Source organism: Primulina huaijiensis, chromosome 9 (genome assembly GCF_012295235.1).
Source record: "Primulina huaijiensis isolate GDHJ02 chromosome 9, ASM1229523v2, whole genome shotgun sequence".
Lineage (NCBI taxonomy): Eukaryota > Viridiplantae > Streptophyta > Magnoliopsida > Lamiales > Gesneriaceae > Primulina > Primulina huaijiensis.
The window spans coordinates 18,566,438-18,589,009 of NC_133314.1; the positions used below are offsets into that span (position 1 = coordinate 18,566,438).

Below are 22,572 nucleotides of genomic sequence, written 5' to 3' on the forward strand. Positions count from 1 at the left end.
TTATATATTAAATTATTCAATATAATATAAAGAGATTAATAACAAATATATATTGGCGTGTTTACTAAATCCCAAGACTCGTCCCGAACTCTCTTGTAGAGTCACTTATCGGGTCAAGCTCGCCCGGGGCTGGGTTTACGTTGTCATTCATAAGTTTGAGAGCATACTCCTCTTTACTAATAATTTTCATAAATGATGTTGTTTTTTAAAAAGTTTGCACTTGATCGATGAACTTTAGAATATTTATTCAAATTCTTTTTAACTTGTTTGAAATTATAAAAATCCATTCATGTAATTCTAATACTATTGTAGTGGTTTTTAAATAGACTCAAGATGATTTTATCCTTCAAATCAGGACAATATTTCCAGCTATCCCCTGAAATTTGAAATCTTATTTTGTTTACATTTGAAATTTCTAATTTTTAAACAACAAATTTAAGTACAAGAAGTTCATTATTTTTGTGAATGTTCCCACTATAAACTTACATGTAAGACTTATTTTTTAGGGCATATTTGAGTTATCAATATTGTATTTTTTATTTAGTATATTCTTCATATCTTAATAACATTAGATCATGCAAATCATACATTTTAAAAACCAAAATGCTTATGGGTTTTGAGATCTCACCCTCACCATTAGGCCAATAGATAGTTGGCACATCGTTGTATCTTTATATATATACAGATTCAATACTCTTCTAACCTTTTGAATTATATGTCTGATTTCAATATTTGTTTCATATATTGAATCAGACCATACATATTTTGTATTGAATCATCACTAATTTTAAAGAGTCATAATTATTTTCCGAGAAAATTACAATTTTAGTTTTGTAAATTGACATGTTTTTAGTTTTAGCCATATAACTTATCGACGTTTGGTTTTCATCCAATAATTTAGATTTTTTTTGTTTTAGTCATTTTTTTGTCTGAAACCACTAAATCGACCAAATATTACTTATTTGACACTGATGTCTCCTGCATGGCTTATATAACAAGAATAAAATTTATATTATATACATTAAAATTTATTTAAACAAAAATAAAGGAAAACAATGAGACTTTTCTTGTCATTTTGAAATATTGAGTGTCGTTTTGTTTTATTTTTCTCATTCGTTTAACTATCTCTTTTTTGGCAAGCTTGCTTAGTCAGATTTATTTTAATGTATGTAATATATGTTTATTATCGCTAAATGAGCTACTCAGAAGACCATCAGTGTCAAATAAACAATATTAGATGAGTTTTGTACTTACAAGCCAAAAAAAGACCAACACCAAAAAAAAATCCAATTAATTGTATGAAAATCAAATGTTGACAAGTTACATGACTAAAAAAACAAGTCAACTTATAAGATTAAAAAAATATTTTTCTCTACCGAGTCACACGTAAAATGTTATGTTTCTAAAAAAAACAACCAAAACGAAACTTATCAAGAAAAATAAGTAATTCAACAGATTTTATATTTCATAATTTTATGAACTTGTCGTGAGTATGCTCTACTCGCTAGCATAAGTTCCTCGCTGTGATTCTGTAGACAAATTTTACTTATTAAAAAAAATAAAATTGCACATATCGTAGCTTGCAATATGAACAACATTAATTAAGTACAAGCTTTAAAAAGAAACTAACTCCTTTTGCACAATACATTGATATTCATAATTACACACTAGCAAAATGGTCGGCCCCTTGTTGAAATACGCAAACTTTATCCATAGTGGAGGAAAAAATCCACAAACTTTAGTGCCCAAAAAATCAGAGTGGAAGGACGAATCTCTGGTGTGTGACCACAGTAATGATAAAAACAATTCTGAGAAACGAGACCCGCTTGCCATATTCAACGCCGAGAGCTACTAACTCGGAGCCCTTTGCTTTCGGGAATCGTAGCTGGCAATAAATGTTTCTGTTCAATTCAAGAAGCCCATTAGTTGCTCCATCCGTCGGTGGGTGAGACACTCCATAAATACCGTTGGTAAAGCCAAAAATTCATTGAAGAACATACTTATTTTTATCGGACCCATGAGAATTTATGGAAGATGAGAAGGAAGCTTGACCAGATCTGCAAGCATTGAAGTATATTGGGGTCAGACCCCCCTAGTATTGATAGTTGTTGCGTGCTAAGATTTGTGGAGACGATTAGGGTAGGGTGGGGCAGTGCTCTAAGGCCTAAGAGTAGTAGTGTATCGTATGTGTTAAAGAAGATTAGTGATTTTTGATGATTATTATGTCTGAATTCCTTTGTTAAGGAAGGAAGACATTCTTCACAGGAGTGATGACTTCATGATTCATAGCACTTGTTTGACGAAATAAATTAATATCTATTCTTCGTCTCATTTACGGGAAATTAGCCTTCAGTCCCAAGCCGTCGATTTTTTTTGTGTTCAGTCCCTGGGTACTTTTTTAGTACCACATTTTTGTGGGCAGGGAGTGAACCCAAAGAAATATTTTGATTGGAAATTTTTCACCAACTTCCCATCTCATTTATGCAGTGCATATATATTATTAATCACAAATATATTTATTTATATCATATTTAATAATATTTTTTTCTACTCTTTTACTAGTATATTTTTATTAATTAAGTTTAGAAAAACGTACGGCTATTTTTTTATCGATCATAAACTATCATTAATTATAGGTTTCATGTCGTCGTGAGTTTTTTCATGCGCAATTACTCATAGCATTATCTAACCACTCAAAATAGTTTCTTTTGTTTTCACCAACACTCGAGTTTTGAGAAAGACAAAATAAACAAAACTCAATTGGTACTTACACTCTAAGAATTTAAGTAATTAAGTCTGTAAGTTTTGAGTTAGAATATTGAGAAAAGCGAAAAAAATCACTTTAAGAGGTTTGGTCTACGAGCGCCCAGATCCAAAATTGAAGATTTAACGTTGTCGTTAAATTTTTAAAATAAATTAAATAGTGATAAAATAGGAAGTATATTTGCATATTTAAAATACATCATTTACAAATACACGAGGTTTTCTCTCTCTTTCTTTATTGAAATACATACCTTGCATAACAATTATTAACTACGGTTTTTAACAAGGTGGTTACAAGTTTGCTATAACAGTGTTGAGCCAGAACACAAAAATTCTTGTGAGACGGTCTCACAGATCAATTTAGTGGGTCAAATATCTTATTTGGATTATCCATGAAAAAATATTATTTTTTTATGTTAAGAGTATTACTTTTTATTGTGAATATCGGTAGGGTTGACCCGTCTCACAGATAAAGATTCGTGAGACCGTCTCACAAGAGACCTACTCGAGATCGAATTCGCATATTCTATTGCCTTGAATCTTATTCGCGTAAAATTATTAGAATAAAGATTGTTGAAAATCAAGAACAATTAAAATCGATAATTGAATAACTATAAAGTTTAAATACTTAATTGGCAACAATATTATCATTATAATTATATGGTGAAACGACATAAGCTCATTTTCCTTTCAAATTGAACTAAGCTCTAATGACATCCTATCAGAGAACAAATTCGCAAAAAAAATTAGTATTCGAAATTTTATAAAACATCATTTAATCGTATCAAACTTGTCATAAGAAGTACAATTTATTATAATATTTTTAAAAATTTACAGTGATTGATATGTTTGGAAAATATGTATATGTTTATATTAAATTAAAAAATCAAATTAAAAATTTGTTATTTAATTTTTTCGTTTTGGATTCATCACTGAAATAATTATGTCATAATCTGACAAATTAATAAGAAAAAAACAAAGAAATACAACAAACACATAAATATGCATGCTTGGAATAGAAATCCAGAACCGCCTTCTAAACACAATCTATCTCGATGGATTTCTCCCAAAACTCACACTTTGTGAAAATGGAAGGAAAATTTCTTCTGTCCCTTTTCCTCGCCATTTCTGTGTCTGTTTCTGCTGCTCTTCAGCATCAAACCTTCGTACTCACCTCTCTTCCTATACCTGATCTTTCGTGGCTGACCCAGAAAGACCTCGAACTCGAGGTTGATGATAAGGCCTCACCTGAATCTGAAATTACTTTCTCACTGAACTTACACCATGTGGACAATCTCTCGCCTGTTTTGAATGCTACGCCGGAATCCCTTTTCGAGTTCCGCCTCAGACGCGACGCCGTTAGAGTCAAAGCACTGTCCACGGTTGCTGCGGCCAACGCCTCAAGAAACCCGGCGTTGTCGCGTGATTTTAGTAGTTCGGTGATTTCGGGACTTGCACACGGAAGCGGGGAGTACTTCACTCGCTTGGGGATAGGTACTCCTGCGAAGTATGTGTACATGGTGCTCGACACTGGAAGTGACGTCGTGTGGATCCAGTGCTCCCCCTGCAAGAAATGCTACAAACAAGCTGACCCGGTTTTTGACCCTAAGAAGTCGAGTTCCTTCTCGGGAGTCTCCTGTGGGTCTCCACTCTGTCGCAGACTTGATTCTTCTGGTTGCACTGCAAATCGGCAGAAATGCCTTTACCGGGTTTCGTACGGCGATGGTTCTTTCACTGTCGGGGAATTTTCAACGGAGACATTAACATTTCGGCGCACGAGGGTAAAAAAGGTCGCCCTTGGTTGTGGACATGATAACGAAGGCCTGTTCGTCGGCGCCGCCGGTTTATTAGGCCTCGGCCGTGGAAAACTTTCTTTTCCCACTCAAGTGGGCCGCCGATTCGGTGATAAATTTTCCTACTGTTTGGTGGACCGGTCAGCTTCCTCGGAACCGTCGTATCTCATGTTTGGTGAATCCTCGGTCTCCAGAAAAGCCATCTTTACTCCATTGGTAACAAATCCGAAGCTTGACACGTTCTACTACGTCGGCTTAAACGGAATCTCCGTCGGAGGGTCTCGCGTCCCGGGCGTCACATCGTCGACCTTCAAGCTCGACCGGAGTGGCAATGGTGGAGTGATAGTTGACTCCGGCACGTCTGTGACCCGGTTGACCCAACCCGCTTATGTTGCACTGAGGGATGCATTCCGTTCGGGGGCATCGAACTTGAAGCGGGCCTCGAACTTCTCCCTCTTCGACACTTGTTTCGATCTTTCAGGGAATACGGTGGTGAAGGTGCCGACGGTGGTGTTCCATTTCACCGCCGCTGAAGTGTCTCTTCCAGCGTCGAATTACTTGATTCCGGTGGACAGCGAGGGGACATTTTGCTTTGCTTTCGCGGGTACCAGGAGCGGGTTGTCCATTATTGGAAATATTCAGCAGCAGGGCTTCCGTGTTGTGTTCGATTTGGCTAGTAAACGGGTAGGGTTCTCACCCGGGGGTTGTGTTTAGAACTAAAATAAGTTGTCCTATTTATTTGATTTAATAATGTTTAGAAGTATTAAAAATGGATCTGGAATTATATTTAGGGGTATATTGGTTCTAAATTTTTAATAATTTTATGAAATTTAAAGTCTAGAGGTATTCAATCTAGATTTTTATATATTTTATAAATGTTTAGTAGTATTCAATGTAAACTTTTATAGAATTTTAAAAAGTTATTTGATATTCAAACTTTACTTTTAAAAACTATACAAATGTTTATGGGTATTCAAAATATCAATAGATTTTTAATGACTTCATGAAATTCTATTAAGAGCAAGAATTAAATCCTAAGTTACAACAATAAAATGTCTTTAATACAACCTAAAGATTTGGATGTAATTTTTAAAAACATATTTTTTATTGCTAACAATAATTTAAAATCAAAATTAATAACAACGTTCATTTTATTTTTGAAGTTTCATTCACAAAACCTCATGAAATTTTAAATTATATCTATTAAAGTTTTTAAAAAATTATTAAATTAAATAATAAAAAATTATAACATTTTATTGACTTATAAATTGAAATTAATAATTATTTTTAATAAGTAAAATTTAATTTTATTATTAATTATTATAACATTTGATGTTTAATTATTTTTTATAATTTTAATTAATTTATATATTGATTTTGATTATAACACAAAATTCTTGCAAATGATATTTTTCATTAATTTGAATGNAATTGTCCCTACTTGGTAGAGCGATCGAATCGTGGTACTTGAGCTGCTGTGCGGTTTAAAAGATTTGAGTTGCACCTTTACTACTAGCTATAGCTTTTGGTAAAACGGTAAGCACTCGGTCCTACAGTAACTAGCTTAGATGATACAAAAATATTTAATTTCATAATTACCTTACTAAAAACCTCTTCAAACCACCCTATATTTTCTATAAAAAAAAAATTATAAACAAAACTACCCTTTTAAATCGAACAACTATTCTAAATTGAAAATAATTTCGTGTTAATTGTTTAATATTATTTGATTAAATTAAAAAAAAAATAATAACACATGCAACACATGTGTATCTTTACTAATATATATAATGTGTGCGATTGATACATAATTTTAAAATTTTGTCAACACACATATATAAGAATAACTATAATAAATTAAATATATTAAAATTTTATAAAGTTACTCTAATTACAAATATTTTAACATTCTTATTATTTATTTTCTGGTACACATAATTGTCTTGTTTTTTTTTTCTGTTTGACATATTGTAAAAAAAATTTGATATATTTTTATACAAAAAATTATTTAAAATGAATGAAATTATTTTAATTTTGATTATTTATTAATATAAAAATTATTGTTATGTATTTTTAAAAATATTAATTATTTAAATAAACATGTTGAATTGAATAATTGAAATTTAATTGCAATAAATTTAGTACTAACTTATATATTGTCTTTAGTAAAATCAATGTGTAAAAAATATTATATTAAGAGATATAAATAAAAAGTTATTCACGTTCAATTGTTGGTTTAAATAAATTTTAAAAAACCACTATAATAAATTACAAAATCTTGAGGATTCTATAAAAAAGTTTACAAATGTCAATAAAAATCATGTAAAATTTATGCCAAAATCTTTAAAAATCTGTGAGATTCTGCAAAAGTAAATAGAAATCTATTAACTCCACAAAAATATGTTATTTAAAAAAAAATCAACAAATCTCTCCAATGTATACACTCTCCTTAGAATTGGAATTGACTTTAAATTTTAAATTAAGGAATTTAGAATTTCATTTCATTAATATTATTTAAAATTAGATTTGTTAGTTAATAAAAAATGACATAAGATACAATAAAATACAAAAAAAAATTATTATAATTTGGTAAAATTATACGTTTAGTTTGACAAAATAAAGAGTGTTTTAGAAAAATCCAAAATTATATTATATGTATAATTAAGTATATGATGCTTTTAAGGTCAATAATATTACCGCCTCATGGCCAGGCCTTGAAAGGGGCCCAAAATTCATTATTATTATTATTATTATTATTATTATTATTATTATATGCCTGTCTGTGAAGTTGGTGGCATTAGTAAAACAGATCTAGTTCAATATTAAATGAAAAAAACCCATTTGAATATTTTTTATTTAATAATTTATCAAACTTGTTTTTTTTTTTTTTTCATGTTCGATCTGAGCAATTTAAACAATATCAATATTTTTTTTTCAGTTTTTTTTGAATTTGGAGAAATTAAATAGTAAGTCTTTAACTAGTTTGATTAAGTATTTAACAGAGCTTCAATAATTTTTGAGTCGTGATGGATGTTTGTACATTAACATTGATGAGTTGTATTCGGAGTTGATGGGCGTGATATGCTATTTAACAAATGAAAAAAAAAAACAATTGAATGCTACAACGTTTTGGTGGCACTAAATATTTTATTCTCAAATACTTATATTGTCTTCAAAATTTCGTTAATCATACTATCAACAACTCATCAGCAGGAAAAAAATTCTCGAAGTTGAAGTTAATCTAAAAGTATATTCGATCAACAATATCACATTATAGACTAAATGACTAGCTATGTTAACGATTGACAAAAAAATGGTTCGACAACTGGACTATACAAATTTTCTAAATTTTTTTGTCTCTAAAACAATTAATTGAATATTATTTATGTAATTATTTAAAATATTTATTTATTTATTTGTAATATAATACATTATTTATAGTCATTGATATATTTTTATATTTTTTATTTTTATTTACGAAGTTTGACAATTATTTTTTTCTTAAAAAAATGTCCTTTTTTTTTTTTTTTTTTTTTTTTTTTTTTTTTTTNGATCGCCACAGATCACTGCTACGACAATTCTTGTATATTTTATATACGTTATTATGCTTGTGGAACTTGTCAGTTTACTTGCGCATAATTCAAAATACCATCCAGATTACGTTTGTTTTTTTGGATGAAAATCAGTACAAAATATTAAAAATATGATACTGATATATAATATTTACCAATGGTTTCAGATCTTATACTAACATATGATTTAAGTACCAAAACATATGTAGCAAATATTAATATTAATTAAGTTCTTCCAATTTTATACTCAAAATCTTATTTTTTGTATAATGTATTAGTTTGTATTCAAATATCATAAATTAGTACCATATTTTCAATATTTTGTTTCGATTTTCATCCGAAAAGACAAATATGTCATTAATATCAATATTTGATATATATATTTGAGTACTCAAAAATCATATATTAATATTATTTTTTTTTAAATTTTATCTACTGACTTTCATTAAAAAAAATACTGAGTCCAAAGAGTTAAACATCATTATTATTTTGACAAGTACTGAAAGTACATTTTTGTTTGCTTTTGGGATGTATTACAGGTATAATAAAAGACATTTCGTGGCGCTAAATACGCATTGATTATTATATAACACCGATTAAATGTTTTGTACACATCTGCTATACTGAAAGCACGAATAAGTTTGTGATGGCCAGTTTTAGTACGGTTGCAGGTCAAGAAAAATACACGTGGATTGCAATTCTTTCTCCAACACACCAAGACTTCGTGCTGTAACAAAATGTGCGGTTGTGTACGTTTACAGCATTCGGTTTCCTCTTTTATGCATATAGTAGATATTAATACTTTCTCTCACACACACTACACCTATAAACACACACGAATTCTTTCTCGTTCCCCGTAACTTTCTGCCAAAAAAACCTTCGACCATTTGGTATCCTTTGACCTTCGATTGTGACCGCACTGATGTTCGAAAAATTCAAATAAATATATGGTTGGAAAGATCTCGACGAGAGCTACGTTTTGGTACCCATATTGAAGTGTTTCTCGACACTTTTCGAAAACCCGCCGCTCCTTTCTCCGCTGAATCGCCGCCGTACGTCGCCGGAGTTCGGGAATTGATTGAGGCCTTTTGTTCTTTAGGTCCTAGGCTTCGTTTTGGTATATATATTGAGGTATAAATTATGATTTCAGAAATTATTTAAGGGTTGCCTTATTTTTTGGTTAAATTTGATATCAATATTGATATTGATTATATTTTTGGATGTAGGTACAAACTTTGAGTTGATTTGAGGTATCGGAAAATTTCAGAACAGCTGAGCAACAAGGCGCGACGGAACTGTAGCAACATTGGTGTGGCGCAGTTCGTGGTGGCTTTATGGTCGAACGACCAGGGCGACTTAGGTTTCAAGCCTGCAGCTAAGGCTGTCGATGCTGCGGCTGTGGCCGCCTCCGTGCCGGTTGAACCGGCGTTGACGAGGTGGTTTTGGCTGATCACACTCCTTTTGATTGGGAAAATGTAGGTTTGAGGTATTGCCTCCTTTCAAATACGCTTCCTTTTTTAATTCGGATGGTAGCGTCGCAATTCATGCCAGTATGGTTTTAATTAATTCAACACATTCTTTGATTTCGCTGTTCTCTTTACTTGACTTATCTGTTATGAAATCTCATTTGTGTGTTCCTTCTCGCATATTATTATTTTCTTGATTAATATGAAACATTTTTGGAAGAAAAACAGTTTTTTCGATGCCTGATAATTTCTAAGAAATTCTCGGTAATTGATTATTCAGGAAAAGTGTTTGTGGCATTGTATGAACTCTCTTGCATTATTTGTTGAACGTCCAAATCCAAGATGGAATTCGTAGAATCGATTTTGTTGATCGCCGTGGATTGTACTTTCTTTTTATGTTTACATTAATTTGTCCAGTTGAAAGATTGAGTCGTGTTATTGTTACTGACGCATTTACTACGCAGTAGTTAATTCATCTGCCTATTTCTTCAAGAAATTATGTTAGGAGGTCGATAGCTAGGTTTCATTATTGTTTTTCACCTCAAAAGTTTGATCTCGGGAATTGTATTCTTATCTGTGTGTTTCATTTTGTCATAGGTGCAAGCCTGAAATTGTTGATATCATAGTCGGCCGTGTTATCGCGTTATTTTTTTCCCCTTTTGTGTTGTTCTTGATCGCCAGATTATTTAAACACAATTTTAATGAGTATTGTTGATATTTATAAGACATGGATAGACATTAACAATGTATATTGTCTTCCATATGTGGTTCCTTTACGATATGAATATGTTGTTTTATGTAAACTCTTAATGAGATCCATCAAGTGATGAAGATTTTTTTCGTTAATATGCTTTTTTTAAGAGAACCCAGGCGATGGGGGACTAAGGAGACATGTCTATAAAAATGAAGCGTAAGTACACCGAGCGGGATCAAGCCTAACTGAAAAGCTTTTGTTCTTTTTAATTTAAGGTTGCATCAAAGTGCTGGAGATTGGAGATCAACTTTAGCCAAGATGCTTTGTCACTGCTCTCGTCAGTGAACCTGCCCGATGGCATCCAGGTACTTTTGGTGCTTGAGGGTTTAAATATTGTGAGCAATATATGAGGAGTGATGAAAGGACTAAGATATTGACGGTTGAGGTCGTTTTTTTTTTTGCTGTTGTGTCATCTTTTTGTTGCATTGTTAGGAGTCAGCATTCACTTCTGAACATGGTTGGCTAAACAAGATTCCTGTTGAGATTATCATGCGCTATCTATGTGCAATTTCTACTCATAATTTGTTTTAGTCCGCCAACTGCAGCTTGTTGGCCCTCATTCATGCTTACTTATCTGCTCGTTTTTTATTTCATGCATTTGGCCTTTAGAGACAAAGAACTGCAGTTGATGAACTCAATATGTGTAGTGTTTTTGAAGAGAATGATGTTCTCTCTGTAAGCTCCTTGAATATTCTTATGCGCGTACTAGCTGATTTCAAATTTTTATTTTTATGTGGTTAATTTAATATTCTTGAAAGTTAATTCTTGCAAAACCCACTATATTTAGCAATCAAGGATGATACTTATTTTCAGTTTGACATTATATACTGCCTCTTAGGTTTCTAACTGGTTTCAGGATGAAGTTCGTGGCTTCCAGCATGACGGCTGCCTACACCTACAAGCCAGAAGCCAGAAGTATGGAAAGGTATGTATATAATATTTGTTCAATATGTGAGCAGCAGTGGTATGCTGTGTAACTATTTTCCGAAAACTATGATCTAATGTCAGTATTGATATTCCATTTTATCCATTTTCACCTTTATAATGATCTAAAAAGTTGTTACAACTATGATACCAACGAAGTTTTCCATTGATACCATAGAATGCTTGATGAGTCTTTTATCCAAAAGTAGCGAATATTTCCATTGACACCATAGAACGCTTGATAAATCATTTATCCAAAAGTATCTTAAACTTGTTGATCACATTATCTGTGAAGATTTACGTTGGTACAGTGTCAGAGATTGCTTGATAAATGTTCTTATACACCTAGGTTTTCTCTTTAAATGAAAGTTAATAATGATAATGGATCATTCATTTTGTGATCAAATCAGTGAAATCCAGTGTCTAGGAAGCCCATCAGCTTCATCACCCAAAATACAATTATATATAAGTAATCAAATAATAATCATTTACCAAATTATATTATGTTGAAAAATTCAATTATCATCATATTAATTTTGGCATATATTTACATGAAAATGATTAGTATGAGAAGCAACAGGCCAAAGGGCCCAGATAACAAGCACACGCACAAAATACAGGGGGAGATTGACACCGTCGTGGCGGTGGGAGCTGGTGGCTACACATTCCACGAGCATCACCAGAAGAAGGAAGCTAAACATAAACAAGAAAAGGCTGAGGGAAAGCACCATCACCACCATTAGTTATTTGCCATCCCACAAATTTTATATACCGTTATATTATTTTGGCCCTTACATTTCGTCACAGTCCATTCCATCCTACTCTAAATAAAAATTGTGTGTGTGGGTCTCTATTGTTTTGTATGTGTATTTATAGAGAAAAATGGTTTCTTGGTCACCTAATTTTTTCATTATGCGATTTTGACTTTTTATGTTATTAAATTTTTGTTTTAGTTTTGTATTTTTTTTTATTTTTGGCAATTTTATTTATTTATTTTAAAAAAATAAACCCTCCATATTATCATGGTGGCTAACAAGTTAATTACTTCAAATAATTTAAAATGAAGTACAAATTTATGGTTTTTTCTCTTGTTTCCGTTGAGTAGAAACATAGCAATATATAATTTTTTTAATATAAAAAATTCAATTTTCTTATTTTCAAAAGCATCCGCCGTGAAATGCCAAAAACCAAGCTAAATGCCAGTTATCCAATTATTTTATGACCTTGACGAATGTATATAATATTGATAACTATTTATTAAAGTGAACAAAACAAAATATACATATGTATCTATTACCAAATATTAAATAAGATAAGACGATGAGTATATAAAAACTCTTTCGACAAAAAAATATATGATACTGAAAATATCCTAAATCCGAGCTTCTACTCAAATGACAAATAATCAAATAGATACAATGAATATTTACACTTGTTATATTTTATATATTTTGTCATTAGCAGGTATTTTCCGGTGTTACGATAGCATTTCAGTAAAAAGTTATTAAATTTAAAAAATATTTAAGTTAAAGACTAAAATCGTAAATTAATCGATAACGAAATAAAAAATAAAACAAAAAATAAAAAATGTATAAATTATGATATTGAAAATGTAATTTTCCACGTAATGAGAAGACTAGACTTGATTGTAATACGCGTTGAAATTTATGTTAGCAAAGCAGACATTAATATTTTGGTGGAGTGACTATTACAATTTACTAACCCAGACAGATTTGAGATTTAATAATTAACTCTTTTGAATTGTGATGATATATAGCGAGCCACGTTAGGTTGAGGTGTAAAAATTTATAATATTATCTTAAATTTTTGTAGAAAAAAATTGCAAGATTATCGTTTCTGTGAAATTTATAAAAGAAAGAAAAGTTAAGAGATCGATCGCGTAATGCGGTTTTTTCCCTTGGATACAAAGGAATTTACATTATATATATATGTGTGTAAGTAGATATTAAACTTTCCCAACTTCAAATCTGCAAAGTAAACAAACTAAATAAATCTATACATTTCCATATATGTAATATCATATTAAAATTATTAGCTCAAAAATCTACCTTAGATAATTATATATTATTACTGATTATATATAAAATTTACCAAATTTTTCATTCGGTCTAATTAATGCTTCTTATAACATAAAAATATTCAATTAATATTCCTTAAATTATAGGCCATATGTATCTCTATATATAAATAAACATGAAATTGTTCAACCAGATGATAAAACCTCATTGACACATTTGTTTCCCTCTAAAACACTTTGTTTTCCTAAAGTACATGACAATAATATCTTCCTTCCCTTTACTCATAATTATTTACTGTTGCATTTTTTATATAAAAAGTTTATATTATTCTATTATTTGTAGCTTCTTCCGAATTTCACAAGCTGATAGCCAACCCTTTCTTATTAACCACACATGTATTGTTACTTTTAAAATTAGCTAAGAGTATGAACTCTTTTCATTACAGAAATATACATACATTTTCAAAACTGCTATATTGTTATAACAATGTTCATTTCATTGACACGTGACGTGACATAAACAAATGATGATTAGCAACAACCACGACATTTATTATAAATTACATATGACTCAACATATTTCAAATAATATATGAAAATTCACTTGACACCCTCTATCTTACCTTATATATACTTATATGCTTAATTACCCGGAGCTTAACATACTTGCTATGTTATAATTTATCAGTATACATCCTTTGCTAGCTACATGTTCAATATATCAACCAAATTCAATAGAAAATAATCCTTATTGTACATGTATAGATTGTGGATTTAGGAAAAAGTTGAAGAACTAATAAGGATATTTTACTCCAATTATGTCCAATTTGAGACATGTTATTAAACTTATCTCATCTGAACACCAACTCAATTTTTTTCTTAATTATTTTCACTTTTATAAATTCTTTGTTTTTTCATATTTTTTATTTTGTTAAGCACAATGTCAACTTGAAATAGTAATCGTATGACTATGGATATGAAAGAAAATAAAAATTATTGTATTCATAACACTTATAGCTTTTAAAATTAAATTATTAAATAAAACTACACAAATATGAACACGTTATTCTAGAGACGTACAAATATATATGTCATATGTTGGACTACAAACCTGGGTAGGACACCTCAAGAATTGAGGTGCCCATACCTAGTATTAAATAAAAGGAAAAACAATCTATATTTTGGTGTTTATATTTATTGATGATTATTGGAATATTAATAGAATGCATACTAACTCTGTATCTCAAAGTATCTAAAGAATGAAATAATACAAATTTGGGAAAATAATTTTTTTATTATGTAACTTGCATGTTTTTCATTTTTAATCATGTAAATCGATTGATAACATGATAAAAAAAAATGAAAACGTGTAAGTTGTAGTACAAAAAATATAATTTCTTCTTATGCTCTCCAAATCATCAAAATCTCGAATTACCATCAAATGAAATCGTTTCATCGTAGTAAACCAGAACCGAACCGTCTAAGTAATGTATCTGCCTGCCCAACAAATGAAAAATGGTGACATGATCCGTTCCAAGACAAAATGCTCAAATTAGCATGGGATTCGAGGAGAGTAAACATGAAAGTAAGAACGATTACGTGTGTTGTGTGGGAGGAAATATTGGGTGGGGAGGACAAGATAATAAAAATGTCGGGAGAAAAGGGAAGAGTAGGTCTCTTGTGAGACGATCTCACAAATCTTTATCTGTGAGACAGGTCAATCCTACCGATATTCAAAATAAAAAGTAATACTATTAACATAAAAAGTAATACTTTTTCATGGATCCGTTTCACAAAATATAACCCGTGAGACCGTCTCACATAAGTTTTTGCCAAGAGAAGAGTGGTGGGTGCATCTATATTTATTATCTATTTACTAATATATCTTCTTTCTTTTAATTTCCCTAATACTTTATTGTTATAAAGTATGCCTCATCTGTGCACCAATATTTTAGTCTTTTGTTATTCAATTCAATTCCAATTTCTTTTTGTTAACAATAAATATTATGCTATTTTTTAATATTTTTTTGAGAGAATATTACTCTATTTCAGTTAGCATGGAATGTAAAACCCCATAAAAACATTAATAAACTAATAAATCTTTCATTTATAAAAAATCAATATGTTATAAAAACTCAGACATATTTATCAAAAAATCCTGATTTATGCATTTTTTGAATACGAGAACGACTGATCAAGTCTAGAAATTGTATTTCTAGTATGAATTTGGGCAAGGTGTGCATATATGGCCGTGTAGTCAAAATTTGTAGGACCTGGTCCGAAGAAGAGTGGTCAATAATCCCTCAATGATATCATGCTTTAAAACCCCAACTAACAATACAGATTTAACATATATTTTTATTATTCACACAATTAATTGCAACACATCATGGAATTACAACATCATAAAAACTCATGTGAGACATTGATCAAGGGTCAATTTTGTGAGACGAATATTTTATTTATGTTATAAACAAAAAAATATGAATTTTTATTGTAAATATGAACTTGATTGATCCGTATCACAAAAGACGGGGTCTTAAAACATACCACCGGTCCACCCAACAGTACTTTCAGGAAATGAATACCTCATTTAATCATGTTTTGCGGACAGCCCTAATAAAACACTGCCGAAGAACCTTATACTGAGCAAATGACGGTCACATATTCATTACGGAATTCAAACCATACCCCACCTTTTATTACAACCTCCTATTCAATACCAGCATCGTCCATATATTAATTAATGCAAAGGGGGGCTAGGCTTGCTTGCTTCATCAAGAAAATTGGTAGAAAATACTCCAACCCAATTAATAAAAACACAACTTGAAGCACTGTTTTTTTTCAAGAAATGGAGTCCAACAGTATTGAATTCCCAACTGATACAGAAGGTTATGCCAATGAAGATGAAATCTCAGACCACTCTCCTCCGAAACCATCTCATGGTAATAATCCAGCAACAAATGTTCAAGACCTTCTTGAATGCCCTGTCTGTACCAGTTCTATGTACCCTCCTATCCACCAGGTTAGTCATCTCTAGCTCTCTGTCTTTGTTTGTTTGTCTGTTTGTTTTCTTCCCCAAACGTTGGTTGGTTATTATTTATTTGATTGTCTCGAGATTTTAACAGTTTCTTGCTATTTTTGACACATGTATTAAGAGAACTCAATCTCATCGATAATTGAGTCAATGGTAAAAGTTGGACGTATCAGTAATGAACTGTCTAGCCAAAAGTTTATACTCCATCTTATTCCACATTCTTATGATCTTGACAACCATCGTAGATGAAAATATAATGCACAAATTTGTCTTTGCAGTAGGTAGGAAGTAGAAATTTGAGGATTCAAAATAATCAAGTCTGATCCATGTCTTTGATGACGGTTAATTATGTAATTTTGAAAGCATTGGCATAGTCTGAAATGAGTTAATGGGTGGAATATATATTAGGGTCAAGTGGATCGATGGTGGAGTATTTTGTTTATTCTAAGTTAAAAAGTTCATTTCTTATTGTTGAATTGCACGCGCCGACAAATTTCTCGTGATGTAACTACGTGTTTTTCTAACATCGGGTTGATAATTAATTACAGTGCCAAAATGGGCACACCCTTTGTTCTACCTGTAAAGCAAAGGTTCACAACAAGTGCCCAACTTGTAGACACGAGCTTGGTGATATAAGATGCTTAGCGCTAGAGAAATTGGCCGAATCACTCGAACTTCCTTGCAAGCATGGCTCCCTTGGATGCCCTGAGATTTTCCCTTATTATGGTAAGTCGAAACACGAAGCCATTTGTAACTTTCGGCCTTACAGCTGCCCTTACGCCGGATCGAAATGCTCAGTCGTCGGGGATACTCAAAGTCTTGTTACTCACTTGAGAGATGATCACAAGGTCGACATGCATTCCGGCAGCACGTTTAACCATCGCTACGTCAAATCAAATCCTCGAGATGAAGAGAACGCCACATGGATGCTAACTGTGAGTACTATTTAATATAATTTCTTGTAGTCTTAAGATTAAATCACATTGCATGGCATTGTGAATGGTTGTAGCTAGCTTTAGTTTACCCTTTCCTTTTACCCAGGTTTTTCATTGCTTTGGTCGATATTTTTGTCTACATTTCGAGGCTTTTCAAATCGGGATCGCTCCGGTTTACATGGCGTTTGTTCGTTTCATGGGAGACGAGACGGAGGGGAGGAGCTACCGCTACAGTTTGGAGGTGGGAGGGAATGGTCGGAAGCTTATGTGGGAGGGCACACCACGCAGCATTAGAGATAGTCACCGAAAGGTACGAGACTGTCACGATGGCCTCATTATACAACGAAACATGGCACTATCTTTTTCTGGAGGAGACAAGAAAGAGCTTAGGCTTCGTGTAACTGGCCGAATTTGGAAAGAACAAAGTAACCCAGATCAATCTTTGTAGCTCATATATTATATTTTAGGCTGTTCTTTTAGCTTACAATGTTGCTAGCCAGCCTCTGTGTGGAATTACATTATAACATATGGAATTTTTTCTTCCGAATTATCTATTATTATATTATATTATTTTTCTAGAGGAAAAAAAAAAAAAGAAAGTAGTACATGGGAGGTGCCACGTCAACAGCGGAAACCCAAAACAGTCCCACGCGTGGACTCAATCATGACCTCACACTTTACTCCGCTCATCACTCGGTGCATGAACACCTTCAGCACCCGAACTTTGCCTACCAGCTTCATGCGAGTCTCTATCTCCATCGGCGTTCCCGTCGTGAAGCCTCCTATGGGAATTCCGTTACTGCCGTCGCCGATCGAAGCCTTCAACGGCGATGGCAATGGATACTTCTGCAGATCAAACTTCGCCGAGATTTTCTGGCTCCCGCCGCCACTGATTCTTCCAGCGGGGATGAAAACGACTCCCACAGGCTGGCCGGAGTAGACGAGCTGCAGCGAGCTGTCGTAGTGGGAGAACTCGTCGCGGTTAGGATTTTTCACGGTGAGGTATTGGAAGAACTCGAAGTTAACAGTGCCGTTTGAGATGGAGAAGGTCGGGAACTGAACGGCGTTAACAGCGATTACCGGCTGCTTGGGCTTGAAGACGAAGAAGTAGACTGCTACGGCGGCGGCGGCGATGGCGAGGAGGAAGGCGGTGGCCACTACGCATGATGCTAGATTAGTACGGCCAGAGCTGGGTTTGGCATGGTCAGATCTACGAAGATATTGATTCTCATTCATTGAATTTCCTTTTCTTAGATCAGATTAGACAGACAGCCAAACATGGGTGGGAAGTAAAAGAGAGGTTTAGTGGGTTTTCGAATAAAGCATCGGTTTTACTTTTATGACATGACAAGGAAAGAATTACGTATAAATATATATATATATATATATAAAAACAATCTAAATTTAAATTCACACAATCAAATTAAAATAAAATTAAGTGACTAATCTATAGTAAAGATGATTTGAAACCATATTAAATTATCGGTTTTTATCAACAATCAAGACTTTGTTGAACTAGGTGGAGTCCACTATATTAATCCAGTGCTCAATATCAAAATCAACTATTGTCGTCCGTATCTGAGTTGATGTAATAGTTGAACATTTGACAATCATAAATTTAACTTCCTTACGTTATTTTCTCAAAAAAACCTGTCGGACATACTAATTTTCCTAATATAATTTATTTAACTAACGTTGTTTGTAGACTATTACATTAAATGAATATGAATCAAAATGATATAAAAAAAAGTAACTATTGCAACTGGAGGAAAATCACTTTATACTTTCTGGTTTGGAAAATCCATAATTTTATTTTATTCTTGTTAGCCCTTAAAAAAGAAAAAGAAAAAGAAAAAACAAAACCTACACTTTAAATCTAAAATTCTCCAATTGTGACATAAATGTCTTTTAGCTCAATGCAGAACAGGACTCGCAAAGAAAAAACAAATAAGAATCAGACATTGACAAAGCTCTACAAGTCATTTCCAGTTAATGCTGAACAAATTGAAAATAGACGACAAGATAGAAATTATCTTTGCCACTCGACAATATAAACTACGGTCATTCACAACTCACAACCAACAGTATGAGCATTAAGTAGATATCATACACATCTATGTACTGATTTTTAAGCAGAACCTGATATATATTGTCAGACCATATCCTCGAGACGGCTATCCATAATAATGGACACCGAATCAAGGAATGTAGCTTCACTATAGCCCGGGATCACAGAGTCCCAAGCTTCTCGGATGATCTCCTCGATGACGGACTCTTTCCTCACTGTCTCTCTACACATCATGCTTCCTATGGCAAATGGAGTAAGGCCTTTCTCTGTGCCTTTCTTCAGAAGCATGGTTGATAAACGTAGCACGCGAGCACATTCAAGAGGGAGCTCCCAACCATGGAATTTGAGCAAGGCGATGTCGTTTTCTGCATCCATTGATTGTATGTACTCTATGGTCTCAGCGCTGAAAGGCTGGCGAGCTTGGGGCCAGTACAGCCAGTCAAATGTGCAATCTTCAAACTACAAGGAATGAAGAATAATACGGTTGGAAAGTGAGATTATATTGGATAAAGCTGGAAGACTATCAGTTAAAAAATTGTATCGTTAACGTATACATATGACCATGTATATATCAAAATGCAAGAAATGCCACAAAACATATTTATGGCTATATTATGTACAAGAATAATTTGACCAAGACGATATTCATGGAAAATTTTTGACAATATATTTAAGGTTAAAAAATTATTCCACAGACAGACATTGACACACATGAACAGTGAGAAGCTGGGGCTAGGGAGGAGACATGAGCGAGAAATGGTACATATTCATATCGTTGCAAATGTATCATCTGGACCTCTAATATGTTTGTACCAGAAAATAACTATGGTCATTGCAAACCACAAACCATTTCAAGTTAGCCATCATATACTTGTGAACAGCATAGTCATATGAGCAAGGGAGATCCTAGAAGAATAAAGTTCATTTTTCTTAATCATAAATTTCAGTTATAAGGAGTATGCATTGAAACTATCTAGTGGGCAAACTAATTTAAGGAAATTTATAAGTTACGAGGCAGGACAATTTTGGTACTAGATGAGATTGCACACAAAATGATAGAGCGAGCAACATACAAATTCTATGCGAACAAGTAAAAAAAGGTTAACTAAGAAAAACAAGAACAAAAAAATAGATTCAAAACTTACACTATACGGCAAGCAGTAGCCGTGATCAATTGGGATTAGCACAGTTTGGCTGTCTTCACCTTTACTCACCAATATATTTCCAGCATGCCTATCTGCATTGGCCATCCTCATATCCAACACAGCAATCTTGTGCACTTCCTCAACTGGAAAGGCACTAGGCCCCATATCCTCACAACTTCCACTGTTCTCCATGAACATTTGCAAGGACCCGGTCTTAACAGACACTCCATCAGGATGATTAAAACCATTGTGAAGGCACTTGACATAAACAGTTGGAGGAACTCCAGCAAAGCCCCTGAGCTCTCCAGTAAATGAGCGCCGACCACTCATTGGATGATCGAGTAAGTAGACAGCACACTCCCGGATCGCACCTTCACCAACTCTGGTTCCTTTCTTCAAGCCTTCACCATCTTCTGATAGAGGAAGCCCACGAGGGTTATTCACAGCCATAGGCTCCTCATCAGTTGGCTTGAAAACCGATAAATATTTGGTACCTGAAGAATCCAACATAAAGTATGCTCCTCCGGTACCTTCTGATGACCTAATTGGACATTTTCCACTATCCAGACCATTCATGGTAGAATTTATCAAATCACTAATCTCTGGAAAAACCTGGATCTTTGGGTTAACAATAACAGGCTCCAGCGCTCTCTCTCTAATGGGGGTCTTGGTTGGGACATAAAGATTATGATCATGCTTTGAATCACCCCCACACTTTCTCGGATCATTAACCTGTGGTGCTACAATGGACAGTTCAAAGTTCTTTCCCACCGGGGTAGCCCTAATCTTAGCTGACTTCCGAACAAGCAAATAAATCACAGCATCAGAATTATCCTTTGAGAGATGGTTTATCAGCGTCTGGTCCTCAATCAACTTGTCGTTAAGCAAGATATCTTGATCCTCAACATGTTCAAAATTTTGTTTCTTTGCTATCTGACGCTTAACATAAGCAACATCTTGGCTTTTCTCAACATGAAAGGTGAATTCTTTCCCACAACTCGTCCTCACATTGATGACCTGTAGGTCCGACAGGCGGAGGACCAAATGCAGAACATTTCCATTGCTCACACCATAATCTCGCATAAGGGAATTGCTCCGTGCCAATTCCCTACCTCGACAAACCAATTTTTGGTTCCTCGTGAATATCCCTTTACAATTTTGAATCCGAAGCTTCAGCGATTCAATGGAATCCGACTCGAGGACACACATTGGAACCATCGAGTCCGACATAGCAACATAGATCAAAATAGATTCCGGACTAAGTTGAGGGGATTGGGGAGGCGAAAAAATCATATTATCCTCGCGAAACGGGATAATGGAAACCAATCCAGCCGAAGACATTATGGCACCCCACAAACCCAAATCTGAAACCCAAAAATACTAAATCGGACCCCCCCAAAACACAAATATTCACCGAATTTTCATATATGTGATATTCATCATCATTCACAGGCCTGAATCAAACAGTAAGAAAGTCGATAAGAAAAATGAATTCCCAGATCCACGTTTTAAGGAATGACTCAAAATTCTAACCGGCTAAACAATCCATCAATTGAACAAATGGAAAAAAAAAAAGAGACTTACCAGAGAGCAGGAACCGATGGAAAACGGTGCCCTCGGCTGAGGAGACAATGGAGGAAGAATTGAAATTGGAGTTGGAGCAATTAGATTGAAAATGAGGAGATTCACGTGTTTTGAATAGGTGGAAGACACAAGGAAAATGGATGATTCTATTTTTATGCAGAAATGGACTTGGTTGGAGAAGAAGAAAGCTAACGCGGTTTTGCCGTAATATTTAACGCCGTTACACAAATGGGCTTGACTCCGAATACTATTTTTCTTAAAAGATATCTTTTTACACGAGTATATGGATATAAGACAAATCGATCTGATATATAATTAATATAAAAAATAATATTTTAAATATAAAAAATAATAATTTTGATTGAATTGGATCTGGTTAAAAATTTATCTTATAAAATTGACTCGTAAGACAATCTTGTCAAAATTTTTTTTTATATATGATTTGACGAGATAAGTATATATTAAAATTACTTGTATATTATCTTGTATTAAT

The 22,572-nt window shown here is 33.1% G+C and overlaps 5 protein-coding genes across 10 annotated transcripts; 3 read left to right on the top strand and 2 right to left on the bottom strand.

Moving 5' to 3' along the window:
* Window positions 1-3,794: 3,794 nt before the first annotated feature.
* Window positions 3,795-5,378, top strand: LOC140984162 (aspartyl protease family protein 2-like). The gene has a single exon (XM_073451399.1). It carries the CDS (start codon window positions 3,819-3,821, stop codon window positions 5,268-5,270), a length of 1,452 nt encoding a protein of 483 aa, XP_073307500.1. The 5' UTR covers window positions 3,795-3,818; the 3' UTR covers window positions 5,271-5,378.
* Window positions 5,379-9,022: 3,644 nt separating this feature from the next.
* LOC140984281 (exosome complex component RRP4 homolog) lies at window positions 9,023-12,189 on the top strand. 6 transcript variants are annotated; one of them, XM_073451567.1, is made up of 6 exons: window positions 9,023-9,259; window positions 9,355-9,678; window positions 10,564-10,653; window positions 10,958-11,023; window positions 11,205-11,273; window positions 11,838-12,189. In XM_073451567.1, exons 2-6 carry the CDS (start codon window positions 9,655-9,657, stop codon window positions 11,868-11,870), a joined length of 282 nt encoding a protein of 93 aa, XP_073307668.1. In that variant the 5' UTR covers window positions 9,023-9,259; window positions 9,355-9,654; the 3' UTR covers window positions 11,871-12,189. The 6 variants fall into 6 exon arrangements, with proteins under 6 accessions (XP_073307668.1, XP_073307670.1, XP_073307667.1 ...); XM_073451566.1 differs by lacking the exons at window positions 9,023-9,259; window positions 9,355-9,678 and adding exons at window positions 9,685-10,114; window positions 10,781-10,850; XM_073451569.1 differs by lacking the exon at window positions 10,958-11,023.
* Window positions 12,190-16,048: 3,859 nt separating this feature from the next.
* Window positions 16,049-17,737, top strand: LOC140983752 (E3 ubiquitin-protein ligase SINAT3-like). The gene is made up of 3 exons (XM_073450881.1): window positions 16,049-16,335; window positions 16,896-17,282; window positions 17,389-17,737. The coding sequence occupies exons 1-3, from the start codon at window positions 16,162-16,164 to the stop codon at window positions 17,728-17,730; spliced, it is 903 nt and encodes a 300-aa protein (XP_073306982.1). The 5' UTR covers window positions 16,049-16,161; the 3' UTR covers window positions 17,731-17,737.
* Window positions 17,738-17,901: 164 nt separating this feature from the next.
* LOC140983753 (uncharacterized) lies at window positions 17,902-18,631 on the bottom strand. Its single transcript, XM_073450882.1, has one exon. The coding sequence runs from the start codon at window positions 18,516-18,518 to the stop codon at window positions 17,904-17,906; it is 615 nt and encodes a 204-aa protein (XP_073306983.1). The 5' UTR covers window positions 18,519-18,631; the 3' UTR covers window positions 17,902-17,903.
* Window positions 18,632-19,151: 520 nt separating this feature from the next.
* On the bottom strand, window positions 19,152-22,266 carry LOC140984623 (phosphatidylinositol 4-kinase gamma 4-like). Its single transcript, XM_073452171.1, has 3 exons — window positions 22,080-22,266; window positions 20,496-21,949; window positions 19,152-19,809 (listed from the first exon to the last, which is right to left on the bottom strand). Exons 2-3 carry the CDS (start codon window positions 21,834-21,836, stop codon window positions 19,435-19,437), a joined length of 1,716 nt encoding a protein of 571 aa, XP_073308272.1. The 5' UTR covers window positions 21,837-21,949; window positions 22,080-22,266; the 3' UTR covers window positions 19,152-19,434.
* Window positions 22,267-22,572: the final 306 nt, after the last annotated feature.

Excerpts from the sequence above, each read along its gene's own strand:
- LOC140984162 (XM_073451399.1), top strand. The coding sequence starts at position 3,819 with ATGGATTTCTCCCAAAACTCACACTTTGTGAAAATGGAAGGAAAATTT.
- LOC140984281 (XM_073451564.1), top strand. The coding sequence starts at position 10,911 with ATGCTTACTTATCTGCTCGTTTTTTATTTCATGCATTTGGCCTTTAGA. Across the intron at positions 11,024-11,204 it reads AAGAGAATGATGTTCTCTCT|GATGAAGTTCGTGGCTTCCA; the intron begins GTAAGCTCCTTG and ends AACTGGTTTCAG. Across the intron at positions 11,274-11,837 it reads GAAGCCAGAAGTATGGAAAG|TATGAGAAGCAACAGGCCAA; the intron begins GTATGTATATAA and ends GAAAATGATTAG.
- LOC140983752 (XM_073450881.1), top strand. The coding sequence starts at position 16,162 with ATGGAGTCCAACAGTATTGAATTCCCAACTGATACAGAAGGTTATGCC. Across the intron at positions 16,336-16,895 it reads TGTACCCTCCTATCCACCAG|TGCCAAAATGGGCACACCCT; the intron begins GTTAGTCATCTC and ends AATTAATTACAG. Across the intron at positions 17,283-17,388 it reads ACGCCACATGGATGCTAACT|GTTTTTCATTGCTTTGGTCG; the intron begins GTGAGTACTATT and ends CCTTTTACCCAG.
- LOC140983753 (XM_073450882.1), bottom strand. The coding sequence starts at position 18,518 with ATGAATGAGAATCAATATCTTCGTAGATCTGACCATGCCAAACCCAGC.
- LOC140984623 (XM_073452171.1), bottom strand. The coding sequence starts at position 21,836 with ATGTCTTCGGCTGGATTGGTTTCCATTATCCCGTTTCGCGAGGATAAT. Across the intron at positions 19,810-20,495 it reads GCTACTGCTTGCCGTATAGT|TTTGAAGATTGCACATTTGA; the intron begins GTAAGTTTTGAA and ends CATTCCTTGTAG.